The sequence below is a fragment of the Aedes albopictus genome, chromosome 3, assembly GCF_035046485.1.
Source record: "Aedes albopictus strain Foshan chromosome 3, AalbF5, whole genome shotgun sequence".
Taxonomy (NCBI): Eukaryota; Metazoa; Arthropoda; class Insecta; order Diptera; family Culicidae; genus Aedes; species Aedes albopictus.
In genome coordinates, this window is record NC_085138.1 from 188,458,060 (window position 1) to 188,477,560 (window position 19,501).

General features: G+C 42.9%; 3 protein-coding genes across 3 annotated transcripts; 2 read left to right on the plus strand and 1 right to left on the minus strand.

The window, feature by feature from the left end:
* Positions 1-6,799: 6,799 nt before the first annotated feature.
* Positions 6,800-8,481, plus strand: LOC109398879 (uncharacterized). Its single transcript, XM_019671327.3, has 3 exons — positions 6,800-7,439; positions 7,538-7,597; positions 7,657-8,481. The coding sequence occupies exons 1-3, from the start codon at positions 7,354-7,356 to the stop codon at positions 8,318-8,320; spliced, it is 810 nt and encodes a 269-aa protein (XP_019526872.3). The 5' UTR covers positions 6,800-7,353; the 3' UTR covers positions 8,321-8,481.
* A 528-nt stretch (positions 8,482-9,009) lies between these two features.
* Positions 9,010-10,438, minus strand: LOC109429166 (beta-1,3-glucan-binding protein). Its single transcript, XM_019705031.3, has 3 exons — positions 10,157-10,438; positions 9,938-10,092; positions 9,010-9,877 (listed from the first exon to the last, which is right to left on the minus strand). The coding sequence occupies exons 1-3, from the start codon at positions 10,436-10,438 to the stop codon at positions 9,085-9,087; spliced, it is 1,230 nt and encodes a 409-aa protein (XP_019560576.3). The 3' UTR covers positions 9,010-9,084.
* A 2,750-nt stretch (positions 10,439-13,188) lies between these two features.
* On the plus strand, positions 13,189-16,202 carry LOC109429165 (beta-1,3-glucan-binding protein). Its single transcript, XM_019705030.3, has 4 exons — positions 13,189-13,610; positions 14,762-15,070; positions 15,137-15,291; positions 15,350-16,202. The coding sequence occupies exons 2-4, from the start codon at positions 14,825-14,827 to the stop codon at positions 16,140-16,142; spliced, it is 1,194 nt and encodes a 397-aa protein (XP_019560575.3). The 5' UTR covers positions 13,189-13,610; positions 14,762-14,824; the 3' UTR covers positions 16,143-16,202.
* The last annotated feature ends 3,299 nt before the right edge of the window (positions 16,203-19,501 follow it).

Below are 19,501 nucleotides of genomic sequence, written 5' to 3' on the forward strand. Positions count from 1 at the left end.
GAGAACGGCCACAGCCAGAAGCCAGAGCGACTAGTGAGGAATTCCACGGCTTTCCTGAAAGTGAAATCATGAGAGGAAAAAAACGTAAACATGTGGTCGAGAATTCGACAGTGGGGGTGGAGATGTCGCGGGAAACTGTCCTGCGGCGCTCTAAGAGGATTAAACGACTCAAGATTGATGATGATTTTGTATACAAATAACGGCTAGGATTATAAGTTACGATCTGAATTTGTAAACTGGGAATTTTGAATTATTATCAAACATGTATATTATGCCTCTCAAGAAAAATCAGAATATAACGATTATCTGCCTCTGGCTTCTGATATTAGCGCGACAGTCACTTATCATAACAGCGTCACCAGATTTAAAAGTATATATACTATTATATATAATTCCATTATATGGGATTTGACAGCAAGAACACTCATTCCACTGAGCCACTCTTGCCGTTCGTCACAAATACATTCAAAAACATCTGTCACTTCACGAAATCCACGTGCTTTCCCGGATAAAAAATTACCATTCATTACATGGTAAATATTATTAACATATGACTGGTTTTATTGTTCACAATAAAACACATAGTAGATTTATTGTTACTTTTTACAATAGAAATCAAGCCCATATAGTTCGTACAATAAGTGAACATTAGCTTTATTAGTGACTAATTGATTCGATTGTTTTTCAATAGTTCTCTAATAATTTAAAGTTACTATCAGTAAAAATTTATTTAAGTTGTTTTTAAATAGTTGCAAAAGCGCCTGCAAAGTTCCCATGGACTTTTTATTAAAAAAGAGTTTATTTCTCAATCACACTTAAAAACAATTCGGAACATATAAATAACAATAAATATTATTGTTGCTTGGATCATGTTTGTATAATCAAATACAAAATCACTTGACATATTTTTTTTTTATAGTTTTCGTTTTAAATTTGAGTACAGTAGATGTTTCGGTTATCGAATGTTATTCGCTAAAACTTCAACGACTGACAGACGTCAAGCCGTGTTGACAGAGGAAGCTCTCAATGAATAACTGAGGAAGTACTTATAGAAAACTAGCTCAAAAGCAGGTTTAGCCAAGTGAGAATGTTACGACATGAAAAAATGAACAATGATTTTTCTAATGTTTTCCAATAAATTAAAGGCGAGATTAAAGAAATCTAGTGAATAGTAAACTACCATTGATAACAATACAAATACAATTAGTTTAATGGGGTCAATTGAACCGATGTTAAAAGTTAAAATAAACATGCAATAATATTTGTTGTTATGTAAACAGATTTCGCCTTTGAAAAACCAAAGAATTCATATTTCTCGGTAACATTTTTCTCCAGCATTTACAGATACTAATGGCCACATGCATTGTGAACGATTTATGGTATGGATCATACGATCTGAGGTCTGACTTGTGATATTTGGCAGTTATTTGAAAAGATCGAAGATAGATCTTTTCAACAGCTGCCAAGCAATACTTATTACACAGACATCAAAGTGTTTGATTCATATCATAAAATGTGCATATCATTCTGGCGGCCGTTAGTGTTCGTAAATGCTGGATATAAATGTTAGCGAGAAATAAGAATTCTATGGATTTTCAAAAGCGAAAACTGCTTACAAATAACAACAAATATTATTGTATTTTTATTGTAACAACGATTCATTTGACGCCATTCAATTAATTGTATTTGTATTGTAAGAACAATGAAAAAACATTAAGATATATTGTTTTCTTTTGAAAATTGCCCTAAAAATGTCTCATAAAAACACAATACAATCTATTGTTTTTCGCGAAAAAGTGTATGAAAATTTTCTCAAAATTTTATGGTAAAGATACATAACGACCACCATTTTTTATTGTAAAAGTGCCATTTACCATTCGCCGAATGGTATAGAACAATAGGGGTGATGGTGAGTGTACCGTGTAAATTACAATACGTTTAATGGTGAATATTTTTCGAAAAAATGGTGTTGTAACAATAAAATTTATCGTATATTTATGATATTTTTTATCAGGGTTTGCTTTTGGCGGGGACACTTTTTCTTTTGCCTTGCGACTGTCATGCGGCGGTATGCCTTGCGAGCGTACGACCGCCGCAGGACTCTAATAAAAGATAAGCGCGACAATAACAAAGCGAAGGTCATAGAATTCTTTCTAAGGGAGGAGAGCTGTGGTGTACACATTTAGAGTGTAAGCGAGCGGGCGAATTGCAGAACACTCCGTTTAACGAAAACGATGTGATCATCGGTCGGGTGGTCGGTTATACGATGCTATATTAGCTGCAAATAAAGCGAGGCAGGTCAGTCTCAGTTAGAACTTCAACAAGAGTGTTACCTTATTATCAAGAAGTGAAAGTTCCCCGAACATCCGAATTAATCCCCCTGGGAAAACATAAAACGGACCAGATCTTCACCGTATGGCAAATCCTCCAGAAATGCCGTGAATACCAGATCCTAACGCATCACCTGTTCATCAACTTCAAAGCGGCATACGACAGTATTGACCGCGCAGGGCTATGGAGAATCACCGGTCTAATCAGTATTTTGTAGTGCAAGCGTCGCCTGAAAGATAGTGGTTGAGCATTTCTGATTGCCACTTAGCACGTGGTTGTCTCTCATCATGCGCTCTAGTCGAGTTTTGAGAATTCTGAGTTTTCGTTGAAACAATAAACATGAAAGTTTTCTACCGACTCGAATGGAACACCAGCATAACATCAGCAGAACTTCAAGCACTGAAAGTGTTACCGTTTACGGTAGCAATGAACCCTACGAACATTCATGAAGGACGCAACCAAGCTACTAATTTTAAATTGTGCAACTTCGCATGTAGTACCCCTCGCAAATTTGTTAAGTACTAAAAAACAAACAAACTAAAAACAAAAACGTCATCGAGAGAGCGAAATTGACGAGGGCCCCACTACATCCGGGGCGAAAACGACGAGGGAGAAAAACGAAAGAGGACGAATCGGGGAGTTGTGTTCGGACTATCATCGAGTGCGGTAGTGCATCCTCGACGCCGAAAACCCAAGTTGAGAAGTCGAGTTCGGCTGTGTACACGCGGAAAACTTGTAGAAGGGCATCCGGCCAAACCGCAGCGGATTTTCACCGTCGTGTTCGGCATCCAGTAAAAACGAAGCCCGAGACCATCTGACGTCCCCGCGGCGTTTCCCGTCGGCGACCTAGAGCCCTGCGAATCAAGGGCGACAAGATTCGACCGTTACGTTCAGAGAGCCCAACTTTTCCCAATTCGGCGAGTCAATTGGCCGTTTTTGCCACTCCAGGGCGTGTGAACGACTGTCCCAGAACGTCCCTCGAGTACGGCCCTTTCCATCTGGCCTTCTCCCCAATCGCGCCGGGAGTCCAACGGGTACAACACCCAGTTTGGCAGCCACGTGCGTCCGCACGCCCTGGCCGGAACGTCCTGCGTGCCCATCCTTCCTTGCCGGTGTCACGCGAGCGCGCCACAAGAGCCCCGCGGGTCAGTAGCTGGTTCGGCCACCACGAGCTATCGGCAATCGTGCCGGAACGTCCGACGAGAGCAACACTGCCGGCGGGTGTCCCCACAGTGCCCGACGACCACGCCCTCGAGGCCGGAGAGCGACGCCGCAGATTTAGCCACCATTGCAGGCTGTCCCGGAGCGTCTAACGAGTACACGCTCCCTACCCCGTCACGCGAGGCATCGCACCGTTGTGCCCAGAAGCCCTGCAGCGCCAAGCCTTCCTGCTAGAGACCCCACCACGTTCCTCGTCCGCACCCAAGTGCCCGGAGTGTCCGATGTACCGTGCCGGCAACCACGTGGCAGGCCAGGACCGGATTCGAGTGCCCTGCGCGACCGATTTTCTGGTAGGCCACTTTGAGGCAGCCTACGCCCGGGTCGGGGCGTTTAGGGTGTAACCCAAACGTCTAAAATCCTCAATAGCCACCCCTGGCTGGAACATCCCACTCGACCATCGAAGGAGACCCCCCCCCCCCCCAACGATTATGACCAGAAACAGCAAAGGTATGTCAAGCTCTGTCCATCCACCCTCGCATGCCAGCAATGGGCCCCAACACACCGATCGGCCGCAACATCACTAACCCTAACACTAACCCACCCCGTTAAAATGAAATGATTGAAATATGAACATCTAAAATAAAACTAAGATAAACGTAATTTTTGCGTTTCAATAAAATAAAGGGAAAGGTCTGCATGCATGTCCGTTGGTTCGTTGTCCCCTTGTCCGCTGGTACTTCATACAGATTGTGAGTCAACTCGAGCAGGAACATTGTCGACCCTGAGAATACAACGGTGAGCTGGCCCAGGACGTAAGGACGTCCACTGCCCAGGCGTATGGACGTCACTGGCAGTTACAAAAGTTGCCATGGACATCATAGAAGTCAATCAGTTAAACCACTATGTGGTATTCACTGATTCGATGACAGCATGCCATATGCTGGCAGAGGCGATAGATAACAAAAAGGCTGAAACACTACTAGTGGAAATAATAAAAGCAGCACAAAAGTGGAAAACTACGTTTCAATGGATTCCTAGCCACGTGGGAATTTCAGGAAACGAAATGGCAGATAAGTTGGCACGATCGGGATTACAACACACGGCGACAGTTCTAAGTCACAACTTGTTCCTCAAGGATGTCTTCGGAATACTGAAAATTCAAATGGAGCAACAAACTGCAAGCTGGTACACAACATATTCTGAAGAAAAGGGCAAGGATTTCTACGACATACAACCAAACATTCTGGAGAAACCGTGGTTCATCGGAAAAGACCTAAGAGGTCGTGACATTCGCCTACTAAATCGGCTGCTGACGGGCCATAACTACGCCAAGTTTTGGCTGGCCCGAATGAAGGTAGTTGAAAGTCCGAAATGTGAATGGTGTGAAGTGGATGAAACGGCAGAACACCTGATTCTGCATTGCCCACGTTATGGGCTAGTTAGGATGCAATTTAGTTTTGATTGTGCATATGCCAACTTGAAAGAAGTGTTCAAAACAAACAATATGATACTGTACGAAGAAATAGTAACATTTGTGAGACAATGCAAGTTGGACCTTTAAATCGAACGCAACCGTGACGAGTAGTACAACGAAGCTAAAAGTCTACAGGGCATATAGTCTAGTCACTGGCCCGAAACACGAGCTGACAGAAAGGCTCGGAGAAGAAAGAAGAAGAAGAAGAGTTTGATCTAAAAATTTCAGGCCGAACATTTCAAAAGGTCCTATCTGCATTTGAGAGGCTCTCTTTGCTCACGTTCTCTTTCAATTATAGTCTATTTTACGAAACGACAACAGTGTTGATATTGATATTAACACTCACGGGTTTGGGTGCAACCTCCTGTCAAATTTTCATTCATGAAATGAGCGATCAGCTGATCCGAAACGTCTCGTAAAATGGCTCATTGCAATGTAATGGTACACTTTTCAACTATAGGTAAATCCAACGGAAGCTAACGATCCTTCCGCATCTGGTGGCAGGAATGAGAACCCTATGAAAAACGTGGCTCCGCTAAAATTTTCCATGGCGCAGCATAGGAAAAGTGCACTTCTTTCACTTTTTCGTATCGAATTCCGCATCGTAGAGAAACAAACGAGCACTTTTCGGAAAGAAAATTTGATTCTCTTTCAGATGCGCTTAGATCCGGTAGGTACCTACGAACAATTTATGTGATTAATTTGAGGAGCTCTTGCTATGCCTCCGGCGGGCGATCTTCCGGATTTTTTGTTAGCTGGCCAATTCGCCCCCAAAACGACGATTCGACCGCTTGGGAGTGTTGTCGTCGTCGTGATTATGCTTCCCGAAAGCAATGTCAAATTCGTTCGGGGTTTCAAAACATTGGAAAGAAATTTATTATTTTTACAGTCAGATTGAGATTTACGAGTAAATGAGTGTGATCCGAAGGTATAACTGTTTATTCTGAGCATAACAGTGTTTTTTTACGGCAGTGAAAACTAATTAGAAGTACGATATTTCTGGGTCTGAAAATCGTTCAGGCGAAGTGGATAGCAAATCTAACCTAGAATATCCTACAATTCTAACCTCAACTCCTCATTTGCACAAGCCGGATCTCATTTTTCACGGAAATGGTGGAACAAAATGCAAAACTAATGTACGTGCGACCGAGGGAATTGAAAGTTCTACCATTCCCACTTAAAAGTATTGTCGGATGTGGGTTGTAAGTAGGAAAAATAAAATAATTCCCCCAACAGATTATGTTGATAGGTATGTAAAAAAAGGTAAACATCATCAGTTCGGCAGTTGCACTACCGAAACAAAGATGGGTAACAGTATGTTTTGTTTTGCCCTTGAAAGCCAATCCGGTATCTGTCGGCATGGGCATCAAGAATGATGATAATGGAAGCCATTGCAAATGGAAAATAGCTACTTCTAGAGCAAAAAATGAGTAAAATTTTACGACAAAAAATTTACTTTTTTTATGTAAACAAACGATTTTCCCCTTATCTCATCAAGCGCCTCTACAATTGGGGGTCATCTGAAGTAGCCTATTTTTGCAGTACAAATCAAAAGACGATTGTTTTGACTATCGTTCAATGCAAGGAGTGAATCATAATACAAATAAACACCTGAGATATTAACGAAAGAGAGGGAAACCAAAGAGAGCCTCTCTTCTGCAGATAGGACCTTTAGACATGTTTGGCCTGATTTAATAAGCTGGACACGGCAAACTCCCATCTCCTGCCTGCTGAGTAGAAATATTTTCGGGTGCAACTTTCTAGCGAAGGCACTCACCTTGACCACAAATTAATATAACAGTTCGTAAAATGTGGTATAATCTTGTTTTGTTTACGTCCCCAGCAGAGAAAATAGGTAGAGAAGCGAAGAGTGTGAAGCCAAAAATACCTTATCGAACCGTCAAACTGGTATCCTATCGAACAAAATCAACAAACCTTGACGATTGCCGCATAATTCAAGATAAGTATTGCAATCATTCGAAACATTTTTTTACCAATATTTTTAAATATCAAGGATATTACTATAAATAATATTGATTCCTTAAATTGATGAAAATTAATCCTTTTTGGTATGCAATTTAGATGATTTCTTGTTAATAAATCAACAGCATAAATTATTTTCTAATGCAGTACACGAGAAAGACACTACCCTCGATAGGTGGATTAATCTGTTTTTCGGCAGTTGCCAACATCCGAGTGACGAAATCAAAACAGAAAAAGTGTTGCCGTTCAGAAGGCTGTTCACTCTTCGCTTCTCTACCTATTTTCTCTGGTCCCCAGTGCCGGTGTCGATTCAGTCCGCTACATCGGTTTGTGTTATTGAACGTTTTCCTGATTGAAATTCAAGTGAAATTCATTGCTTTTGCTTGTATATTCCATAAAGTGGTATGAATCAAAAGGCAAAAACTATTCAGAATGTTAAATCCGCGAAAACTATTCGTAATGTGCTGGTTCAACCATTCAAGGCAGTTTGGTAAGTTGATGTTCTCACCGTCGTTCGGGGCCGTCAAATGGTGCCCTAAAGCGCATAGTGGATTCAATGGGCATTTAAATGGCATAAATTCTTTTCAGGCCAAGTGTTGATACCGAAGAGGCGACAAACCTTATCAAAATGATAAATGAACTACCCAGGTATATGGCAATAAATAAAATTAAAAATTTCAAGCTAATTTTACAATCTCCTATTTAAGCGCACATGTCGTCCACGGTACAAATCCTGTTTCACATCTCCTGAGTCAAGGTCAAGCTTGTGCACTGCTCATCACAGCCGATTTCCATCCGCAAATCCTGGGAAAGCAAATTCTCCAAATGGCGCGGCGTAATTCCCCGCAGATATTGATCCTCGCACCGGAAGGTCTCAGGTGGAAAGACAAACCGGAAAAGTTAATTGGCATTCGGGAAACTGCCAGAAATCAGTCGGAGACAACCGAACTGTTGAAATTCATGGTTGGCGTTATCAAAGCGAAAGAATACGACAAAGAACGTGTTGATTCAACTCGTAGCAAGAAGGACCATCCAACGGAACCCAATCCAGGAAATGCAGCTTGTCCAAGATTTCTGCAACGCTATCTGAACCGACCGGTTGAGAATAAGCGCGCATTTGTCTCACCGGTTTCCCAGTTTGCCACGAAGCAACTCGCATGTTCTACGAAGGATAATGATTGGGGTGAATACATTTCCTTCAAAAGAGCAAGACCCGATCCGGAAGCGACCAAAAGTCCAAAGCCTAAGAAGAAATCGAAACCCATGGCAAAAAAAGCGGAGCCAAAGGTATCGGAATCGTATATACCCTTGACGGTGAATCGTGTTCAAGGGAATCCCGACAGGAAGGCAGATAAAAAGAAGAAGTCGTGAAGTAATATTTGAGTTCGAAGTCAAGCTACCAATCTTCTCCGGTTGAACCGCTGCTTTTATATGTCAAATATTGGTTCCATGAATCGATATAAGGCATTATTATGATCAGTAAATATAATTGCGAACATTCAGGTAGTATATCTTCTTTATAAACATTGTTATTGAAAATTTTAAACAAGCTTGTTACTGTTATCCGAATGCTTTATCCACGCGCATCCCCTAGATTTGTTTTTTTTTTACTTTTTGATAGAAATATCTAAAAAATCGTAGTTTTTGGCTTATTACGTGACTAGGTTTTTTCAGTTTCCTTCGACAAAAATTGGTTTCGTTGAGGAATATTTCTGAAACTTGGCCAAACAGTGTAGCTTGATACGGACAGTTTTGAGGCCAGATTTGAATTCAAAAGATTCATTCTTGATCTATGCCTGTTGCGACCTATCACAAAAAGAACAAGAACCCTCAGATCCGCAAAAAGGTGTCAATTGTGCTCATTCTGCGAATGGAGTGACGTGAGAAAAGTCGGAGTCGTATATCGAGGTGAGAAATCTCGACTCGAATGAGGTGACTCTCCATTTGATTTACACGGCGAGTCACTTCATTCGAGAGTGGATTCCTCATCTCGATATACGACTCCGACTTTTCTCACGTCACTCCATTCGCAGAATGAGCACAAATAACTGTTACGTCTGTAGGTAATTTAAAATGTTTGAACATTTATTTCCCGGCTTCATTAAATTTCTTATCTATTTCGTCGACGGATAGACTTATATTGCCCAAACTCTTACGTAATCTACTTGTAAAGACGCCTCTTTGCTATCGTTTTCGTTCAGTTTCCATGTTGGAAGCCAGTCGTCTTTCGCTAACCAAAAATCTTTGAATGCTACTGGCGATTGATTGCTCCAGGGTTTTGGCTTTTCGTTATTCGTGGCAGGGGCATCTGGGAAATAACCGTTGGTACCACCAACAGCCAAGTTCATAATGATGTAGAATTCTTCGTCAAATGGCGCCATCTTTCCTCCACTGACCCAAGGATTCGGTGTCCCTGGTGCCCTTTCGTCAAAGTTACCTCGCTGCCAAAAGTTACCTTCTACCAGGAGAAGTTGCTCGTCGTCAACACTGAACTTCATGAAATCTGGCGTCCATTCAAGCTGGTAGCGGTGGAAATCCTTGTTGAAGCCTTGCCCAGCGGCTGCATTCTTTGCTGCGGTAGATGTCTCATAGCCATTCAATGATGGATTCGGTCCAAAGTGCAAAGTTGAGCCCACTTGTTCGACACCAATATGGGTGCCATCGGCACTGCGATAGTCCAGATTGCCGCGACCTTCCATTAGGTCGATTTCTCCAGAAGAAGGCCAAGTACCATACTGATTGACCTTGGGCATTAACCACAGGGCAGGCCAGAGCCAATCGCCAGTTGGAATTTTGGCACGGATTTCTATCTTCCCATATTTGAAACTGAAAGAGTGTACTGTGCGCAGACGCGCACTTTTAACGGGATTCAAATAATTGTTTGCGGTTCCTACTCTTTCGCATCCATTCCATGCTGGATTAGTACAACTATTGAAAGCATTCTGATTTAGTAGGGATTGAATTTTAACCTCTTTTCAAAAAACTTACTGATCATATGGACTGCCACCGTGAATGTTCAATGTACCCGTAGAAAGAAAATCTTCTCCAGTTTCATCAGCCAACAATGTGGGACGAATATATAGAACACCATTTTGGACGTACGAATTTCTACGACTGTTCAGATAGTATTGGAATTCCCAGTTCTGCAACAGATGAAACGAATAAAATAAGCGCACAAATTCACCGAACAGCAAATATCGGACTTACACCGCCTCCGCCGAGAGTATGCTCATGCTCCCATTTTTCCAAATTCAGCTTATCGAAGGTATCTTCGAAAATTAAATCTCCCGAGCAGAAAACCTCTTTCTTCACTAACGTGCCACTGGCCGTGGTTGCGGAAGTTTTTTCACACTTTATATCGTTCGGCCCATCGCGAGGCACTTCACTGTTGGATCCTGCGTATGCATCGATACAAACTGCTATCAATGCGGCTGATAGTGCCGCTATGATAACTAAATATATTATACTTTTTCTGTCTAAGAAAGACATTACTCTCGGACGAATTTGTAGCTTGTAATGCGAGTGCGTTGTATATGGTTCATCGCTTTTTATGGATCGAATGGCATATCAAATCTACAGTAAAACGAGGTTCCGTAATCTTTCTCAGATAATACTTTTACTCCAAGCAATAGACTCATCTGATCGTCATTTTATACGATAGTAGGTACATATATGGTTTGTCTCATGCTTTATGTCGAATGTAGCGACAAATGGTGGTATAAATGCTGTAGCTTGCAGCAACCATCTGTTTATTTATTTCAAAACGGCGTACGATTTAGTGCAAAGAATAGAGCGATGGCAGATAATGGTAGAACACGGTTTTCCGACGAAACTGATTAAGCTGATTGGTGTAATGCTTGACGGTTCGAAATCAAGTGTACGGGTTGCGAATGAGATTTCGTCGCCCTTCGTAACTTGAAGGAACCATTAGCTAGGTATTTATAGTGGCGTGTAAAGTAGTAGTTCATCATCACACGGTTGCACATGCTCCTCGCTTTTGCGGACGATATTGATATCATCGAAATTGATCGTCTAACCGTGGAAAAGAAATTCGTGCCTTTTGGAAGGGAGACAGCAAGAATTGGCCGCACAATCAACACCAACAAGTCAATGTTTATGATCACTGGAAGACAGGTTGGGATCCATAGTGATGGTGAAACGACATGTTGCTGCAGGCTTTTCTACGGCCTCCGTAACTAGCAGATTCCCATAGTATCTAGATGAAGACAAAATTCGCGTTGTATATGACACAACGCGAATTATATGGTCCCAAGACGTGGAGATTGAAGAAAGTTAGCTGGAACGCGTTTGGTGTCTTTGTACATGAAGGTGCTGCGCACAAAATTCACGTTTCATTTCATTTATTCTTTTAGATAAGTAACTTAAGACCTCACGTCAGCGGAGAACGGATAGCTGACAACAATTACATGGTTATTGGGGGATCGCTCTTTCCCCATCGACCAGTGCACAAAGTGACATGGCTCACGGCTGTGATGGCCGCCTCACGGAAAATCAAATCGACCACAACTGCATCAGCCGGAAATGGAGACGGAGCCTTCTTGATGTGCGGCACAAACGTAGCATCGTTGCGTATTTCCAGGATCCATCGACAGGGCACACGCCGACTGGAAAACGCTGCGGTGAAAAGGTCCTTCGTCGAGGAGCTAGATAATCGTGCTGCGAATAATCCAGAAGTTGGAAGCGTAGAAGATCAATGGAGCGCCATACAGAACGCCTTCATAGCCACCGCCGAGAATAATTTGGGTGAGCTACGCTCCCGGAGAAAGCAGTGCATCACAGATGATACCTGGAGGAAGATAGAGGAGCGAAGGAACGCCAAAGCCGCGATAGAGCGAGCGAAAACACGAGGAACCAAAGCCGTAGCTCGTCAGCGCTATTCGGCTCTCGAGAAGAAAATGAAACGCTCATGTAGACGGGACAAACGAGCGTGGGCGGACTCCCTAGCCGACAAAGGCAAGAAAGCCGCAATCACCGGCGACATCCATCTCCTCTACGATGTTTCACATCGCCTTAGTGGGACCAAGATGAATGCTACGATGCCCGTAAAAGACACGTCTGGACAGTTACTGACCGACCCGGCTGGCCAGTTGAAACGCTGGTTCGAGCACTCCTTTTTCAAGTGTCAGCCACGCCATCAATACCTCAGCAGGATCCACCAAGGGTTCGACGCATTACCCGTGCCAACATCGAAGCTCCATCAGTGCAGGAGATAGAAACAGCCATCCGTAGCATGAAATCGAATAGGGCCCCAAGGGTCGATCGCATATCAGCTGAGATGCTCAAAGCAGACCCCATAGTATCCGCACAGCATCAATTATTCTGCAACATATGGGAAACCGCGACATTTCCGGCCGACTGGATGCAAGGCGTCTTAGTAAAGGTACCCAAGATGACCTGACTGTATGCGATAATTGGCGGCATCATGTTACTGTGTATCGTTCTCAAAGTCCTCTGCAAAGTGATCCTTAACCGGATACAGGAGAAGATTGACGCAACTCTCCGGCGACAGCAAGCAGGATTCCGTGCCGGACGATCCTGTATGGACCATATTGTCACACTCCGTATCATCCTGGAGCTAATCAATGAATTCCACTCTACCTGGTGTTGAAAAAGCTTTCGACCGTCTCAATCACGGAAGCATGTGGGAAGCCCTCAGGGCCAAGGATCTCCCTGAGAAAATCATTAGCCTCATTGAAGCACAGTACAGGGCATTTTCGTGCAGAGTACTGCACAACGGTGTTTTGTCCAATCCCATCGGGGTCGTTGCTGGAGTGAGGCAAGGATGTATACTATCACCGCTACTGTTCCTCATCGTAATCGACGAGATCCTGGTAGGTGCGATTGACCGTGAACCAAATCGTTGATTGTTGTACCATGGAGCACCTAAATGACTTCGAAATGGCTGATGACTTCGTTCTTCTAGCTCAACGGCGCTCTGATATGCAGAAGAGAAATCTCGATGATCTTGCCAATCGCTCCTCAGCGGCAGGTCTTACCATCAACATCAACAAGACCAAATCGTTGGATGTAAACACGGTCAACCCTTCCAGCTTTACGGTAGCTGGGCAATCAGTTGAGAATGTTGAAAGCTTCCAATATCTTGGTAGCCAAATGGCGGCACCAAGATCGAAATAGGTGCACGGATCAAGAAGGCGAAGGATGCTTTTGCGAGTTTAAGAAATGTATGGAAAAACAACAAGATTAGTCGACGCACCAATATCCGAATTTTCAACTCGAACTTGAAATCTGTGCTGCTATACGCCAGTGAAACCTGGTGTGTATCATTGGTCTTCATCAATAGATGCCTGCGGTATATAATTCGTGCATGGTAGCCTCACAGTTGGAGCTCCTTCTTCGATGTCATCAAAAGCCGATAGCGACAGAAATTCGGGAGCGAAAGTGGAGGTGGGTCGGCCATACTCTGCGCAGGGGCGGAAACGAAATCTACAAGCAAGCGTTAGATTGGAACGCATCAGAGACAGACCCAGGGGCTCATGGCGGCGCAGTCTCAATAACGAAATCGAGCAAGTCGACAGAAATTTGACCTGACCACAGGTCAAGGCGATGGCTGGCAATCGCCCAGGATGGAGATCTTTCAATTCGGCCTGGGCCTGGGTGCCGTGGGTGCCCAGGACTGAAAGTAAGTAAGTAATAGTATTTGTAGATTCATATTAGAACAAGATATCATTTACTCCATGATATTTGAAAATGAACTACGATATCTTTCGTGAACATTGATGTAATAGTTGACTACTGTTTTGAAGAATAATTGGTTACCCAATGAGAACTACGATTTTCCGATTTTTGTATGAAGTACCGGTTAATTTCAAAGTCTCATTATAGTGTGAGATGATCACAATCCCTTAAGTTTTACGTAAATTTTCATCAACTATGCAAAGATATTTTTGAACAATTTTATCTCAACGAAGCAACTAGGTACATCACAATGTATTCTATCACCTCAATAAAACATCATGAGAAAAAACATTGATATAGGCTCAAATAGGGGACTATTTGCAAGAACTTTGCCGATGACAGAGTTCACTTCTATCTACTGGGTGATTATTTACTGCAATTATTAATTAGGAGTCATATATGATATAGGGGTCCTAAGGGTTAAGGCATATTTTTATATCATTTCAAGTGTACCACTAGCTACTAGATACCCTGTATAATGGAAACAGAAAGTAAATTGAGCAAGAGAAATTTATAAACTTGTCGGGGCATTTTTTTTTCATCAGAAGTGTAGATTGAAAGTCAGCATCGCTTTGATGATGATGAACTTCTGCCACGCTGTCTGGTAAAAAAAAAACCTGATCAATATTTCAGCAGGTTTGAAAATCGTGACTAGTCGCTTGCATTCTTTGATAACAAAAGGCGTATACAGGGGGATGAATAAAATACATACGTGGGACAAGCATTTTACACATTTTGTAGAAAACGAGAGAAATTCAGTTACTCTTACGTTATTGTAAACGGAAAATTATTTGAAATTTGGTATGTTTTAAATTCCACAGATTTATTATACTTAGAACCAGCAAAATACCGATACAAATCACGATGCTCTCAACTGCTGCATTTTGACTTCATTTTTACTAGTGCATTAAATTTACTTTGAACCTTTGAAAACTACAACAAAAGTGAGCCTCTGTAAACGGCAGGTGATAGCAACAGTATAATGATTGAATATATTATCTCAAATTGAGCATCCCCTTGATTAGGTTATGCATCGTTCAACGAGATATGTATTTATTTTTATTCTTTATCTATTTTTCCCCGTTCATCAACTAGTCAATAAAAGGCAGCCTCCGATTCACTCAAGCAGATTGTGTGGTACCGAAAGTCGTGGTAATAATGTTACTTCCCCGAGGAAGTATGGTTCTTTTGCCTGCCCTAGTGGCAGTAGCTTTACTATCAAATGTTGCACAAGCGGATTCTGCTTACAATAGCAGACACTGCAAGAAACCTTCTGTTACGACTGCTAGTGGAACATCAGTCTACCGAAGGAACTTCTGCTCTGGTGAGCTGATTTTTGAAGACAATTTCGATCATCTAGACCTGGAAAAGTGGGAACATGAGCACACCCTAGGTGGCGGAGGTGTAAGTATTACATAATCTTGATGCATGTCGTGGATGAAAATCGATCACGTGATCTCTTCTTCGCAGAACGGAGAGTTCCAATACTATTTGAACAATCGCAGAAATTCGTATGTGGAAAATGGGACATTATACATTCGTCCAACCTTACTAGCTGATGAAACTGGTGAGGAATTTTTAACCAGTGGAACATTGGATCTAAATGGAGGCTCACCATACGATTAGTAAGTGTCTAGGTGAAATAGTGTTCATACAAAATTCAAAACAAATCTGTTGTTTCAGTTGTACCAATCCAGCGTGGGATGGCTGCGAACGAACTGGAACACCAGAAAACCCTTTGAATCCAATCAAAAGTGCTCGCCTTCGTACATTGCGGTCGTTCAATTTCAAATATGGAAAATTGGAGATTCGCGCGAAAATTCCAACTGGCGATTGGCTTTGGCCTGCCCTTTGGTTGATGCCTAAGCTCAATCAATACGGAACTTGGCCGTCTTCGGGTGAAATAGATCTAATGGAAAGTCGTGGTAATTTGGACTATCGTGTTGCAGATGGAACTCATATCGGTGTTGAGCAAGTAGGATCGACTATGCACTTTGGACCAAGTCCATGGTTAAATGGGTTTGAGACTACCACCGCTGCTAAGAATTCCGCTCCTGAACAGGGCTTCAACAAGGACTTCCACCGCTACCAGCTCGAATGGACACCCGAATTCATGCAGTTCAGTGTTGATGATGAGCCCCTTCTGTTCGTAGATGGTAATTTTTGGCAGCGTGGTAACTTCGACGAAAGGGCGCCGGGAACGCCGAATCCTTGGGTCGGCGGAGGAAAGATGGCTCCGTTCGATCAGGAGTTTCATGTCATCATGAATCTGGCCGTCGGCGGTACAAATGGATATTTCCCTGACCCCCCTGCGACGAACAAAGACAATGCCAAGCCATGGGAAAATGGATCTCCAACCGCTAGAGGTGGATTCTGGTCTGCCAAGGAAGATTGGTTGCCTACCTGGCAGCTGGATGAAAATGACAGCAATGAAGCGTCTCTGCAAGTTGATTATGTAAGAGTTTGGGCATTGTAGTAAAACAAGCAGTGGGTATTTATGCAAATAAAAAAGGAATTGTTTACCATGTGTAATCGAGTTTATCATGTCATGCCAATACGACCGATCCGTGACCAGATCACGGTCATCCTACTAATCTCTCCTTTGACCCGCAAGCCCGAAGTTCCAAACTCCGCGAAGAGTACGCAAATCATCCTCCACTCGGTCGACTCTCCTAGCTCACTATGCACCACGTCATCTTGTACCGGTCGGATGACTCTCGCAAACCATTTTAATCGGGTAGCTATCCAACATCCTGATGACGTGACCCGCCCACCGTAGTCTCCCGATTTTCGCAGAGTGAACGATTGTTGGTCTTCTCAGCAGCTGATGCAGCTCGTGGTTCATTTGCGTTCTCCAAGTCCCGTCTTCCATCTGCACTCCGCCGTACATGATACGCAACATATCCCGTTCGAAAACTCTAAGAGCGCGTTGGTTCTCTGCACGTAGAGTCCATGTTCCGTGCCCATAGAGGACCACCGGTCTAATCAGCGTTTTGTAGATAGTTAACTTCGTGTGACGGCGAACTTTGCTCGATCGTAGAGTGATGCGGAGTTCAAAGTAAGCTCGATTTTCTGCCACAATGCGTCTCTGATACCAGTTAGCCCAAGTTCATGAATTCCGCCAGGAAATCATCCTCCCGGAGTTTATACAGGCATTTTTCAAGAATTCCTCCTGACTTTCATCTAGAAATTCCTTCAAGGATTTCTTCAGGAATCCCCAGGAAATCCTCCCCCCAGGAATTGCTCCCGGAATTTATCCAAGAATCATTCCAGGTATCCTTCCAGACATTTCTCCAGGATTTCATCAAGGCATTTCCCCAGGGACTCCTCCAGGGACTTCTCCAGGAATGCCACCAAGAATTCCTCAAGCAATTGCTCCCACAAGTCCTCCAGGAATTGATCCTAGAATTCATACAGCAGAGATTCCATGAGAAATTCTTTCAAGAATTTATTCAGTAATTCATCCAGGAATTTCTCATCCTGGGATTCCTCCAAGGATTTCTCCAGAGATTCCACTAGGAATTTACCAGGAATCCCTTCTGGGATTCCTCTGAAGATTTTTCCATAGATTCCTCGAGGAATATCTCTGATGATTTCTCCAGTAATTCATCTAGATATTCCTCCTAAAATTCCTCCAGGAAATCCTGTAGGAATTCCTTCAGAAATTCTTTCCAGAATTTCTACTGTAATTCCTCCAGATATTTATCCAGGAATTTCTCCTCCTGGAATCCCTCTAAGGAGTCCTCCAAAGATTCCCCCAAGAATTATTTCACGGATTACACCAGAAATTTACCACGAATTCCTTCAGGGATTCTTCTAAAGGTTCAAAATATTCCTTACGGAATTTCTCCGATATTTCCTTCAGTAATTCATCAAAATCTTCCTCCGAAAATTTCTCTAGGAATTTCTCCAGGGATTCTTCCAGAAATTCTTTCAAGAATTTCTTCAGTAATTGCTCCAAAAAAATATCCTGGAATTTCTCCTCCTGGGATTCCTCCAGGAATTATTTCACGGAATTCTTCCAGAAATCTACCAGGAATTCCTTCAAAGAGTACTCAAAAGATTCTTCCAAAGATTCGTCCAGAAATTTCTCCGAAGATTTCTCCAGTAATTCATCTGGTTATTTCTCCAAGAACTCCTCCTAGAATACCTTCAGAAATTGTTTCAGGAGTTCTCCTAGGAATTTCTTCAGAAGTTTCTCCAGAGATGCCTCCCAGAGTTCCTCTAGAAATTCCCCCAGAATTTCATTCAGGGATTCCTCCAGAAATTTTTCCAGGGATAGTTCCTCCTGGAAATCCGCCAGAAATTTGTCCAGAAGTTCCGCCAGCCTTTCCTTTTGAGAATCCTCCAGATATTTCTTCAGGGATTCGTCCAGAAATTCATCCCGGGATTTTTCAGCTATTCAGCTATTATCAACGCACCCCTGGCTTTCGCCCATCTGCGTTGTCTTTTCACTAGGCAATACGTCTACCAATTGATGTTTATGGGCTTGCCGGACCAAGTCATGTAGCTAAGTCATGACCGTGTCGGTCACGGCACTGGATTTCTTTCACATCTAACTGCTAACACTAATGCCGAAATCGTTTCTAAACTTTATTCACTATCAAAAGCTACTCTAACACTCTTAACTAATTTCTTAACCTAAAATCGCGCGCCGACGCACCACACCGGACACCACCACCAGACGGACGACCGCCAGCGACACGGGCGACGACGAACGGCCGGCAAACGGACTCCGCGGACAGACCAAAACGCGCACCACAACACCCGTCCCGCCGTCAATCGCGGGTCTTTTATCTAGCCGTCGCAAGAATTCGTTCTCCCGATCTGAAAAGGAAAAAGAGAAAAGAGAAAAGCCAAACCGAGCGTCGTCCACTCTGGCTTTGTTAGTTCGGCCAACCAGTCAGCGCTGCCGGGTGACACATACAAAAAGTTCGACACTGATTCTTCATTAGGGCCTAACTCACATTTTAGATTTCTCTTCATCGATCCTCTCTTTGTGTTATTACGGAAAGTGTATTAAGTTTTCCAAAGATTTTTTGGTTGAAATGCAAAGACGACGACTACATCTTGCTCTAGAAACAAAAAGAATAATGATTTTGTTTGTTTATATTAAGTTATTAGCGAAAGAGAGAGTCGACGAAGAGAAATCGATCAAGTCAGTTAGGCCCTTAAGAAAAATCATTGTCGAGTTAAAACAAAAAACATTTCTCCGGCATTGGAGCGAGAACGTTACATCACCGCGTCAACCAGCACCAAGCAGTAAGCATTCTCTCTGCTTGCATCGCTTGTTTCTGGTTAACCGGCGTCGTTCTATAAACATGACCGTGAAATCCACATCTGATGAAATCCACTAACTGCGTGGAGCATCATTGGAAAATAAAGGGTCTTTCTTAGGTCAATGGTAATCATTGATCTTTAGAACTATTCAATACGGGGAGGGGAATGCTTCCTTCGGTCGGCAGGACCGCTACACACCCCACCTACAACTGTTGGGTAGGCACCATTGTCCCGCCTGTAACCGTGTGTTACATAATTAGAAGATTTTTAATATGTGCTATTTTGTTTGGATACTGTCACGTCTCTTAGGTTAGTAGGTGTTGGGTTAGTAGGGTTAATTAAAATACAATTGTATGTTTGTTAGTAGGGTTAGTGATTTTCAAATTCAAAAAAATGTAAAACGTTACAACGGCACATAGTGGGTAAAAGGAGCAGACATGTTGCGCAAGGCATAGTGGGTACAACATGATGAGGCGGGCGTAGAATCAGCACAAAAGGGGTGGTGTAACAATAACCGTCTCAATATGAAAAGGGATTGTAAGGATTGAGGCGCAA

Excerpts from the sequence above, each read along its gene's own strand:
- LOC109398879 (XM_019671327.3), top strand. The coding sequence starts at position 7,354 with ATGAATCAAAAGGCAAAAACTATTCAGAATGTTAAATCCGCGAAAACT. Across the intron at positions 7,440-7,537 it reads CAACCATTCAAGGCAGTTTG|GCCAAGTGTTGATACCGAAG; the intron begins GTAAGTTGATGT and ends AATTCTTTTCAG. Across the intron at positions 7,598-7,656 it reads ATGATAAATGAACTACCCAG|CGCACATGTCGTCCACGGTA; the intron begins GTATATGGCAAT and ends CTCCTATTTAAG.
- LOC109429166 (XM_019705031.3), bottom strand. The coding sequence starts at position 10,438 with ATGTCTTTCTTAGACAGAAAAAGTATAATATATTTAGTTATCATAGCG. Across the intron at positions 10,093-10,156 it reads ATACTCTCGGCGGAGGCGGT|AACTGGGAATTCCAATACTA; the intron begins GTAAGTCCGATA and ends CATCTGTTGCAG. Across the intron at positions 9,878-9,937 it reads GGTGGCAGTCCATATGATCA|TTGTACTAATCCAGCATGGA; the intron begins GTAAGTTTTTTG and ends TGCTTTCAATAG.
- LOC109429165 (XM_019705030.3), top strand. The coding sequence starts at position 14,825 with ATGTTACTTCCCCGAGGAAGTATGGTTCTTTTGCCTGCCCTAGTGGCA. Across the intron at positions 15,071-15,136 it reads ACACCCTAGGTGGCGGAGGT|AACGGAGAGTTCCAATACTA; the intron begins GTAAGTATTACA and ends TCTTCTTCGCAG. Across the intron at positions 15,292-15,349 it reads GGAGGCTCACCATACGATTA|TTGTACCAATCCAGCGTGGG; the intron begins GTAAGTGTCTAG and ends CTGTTGTTTCAG.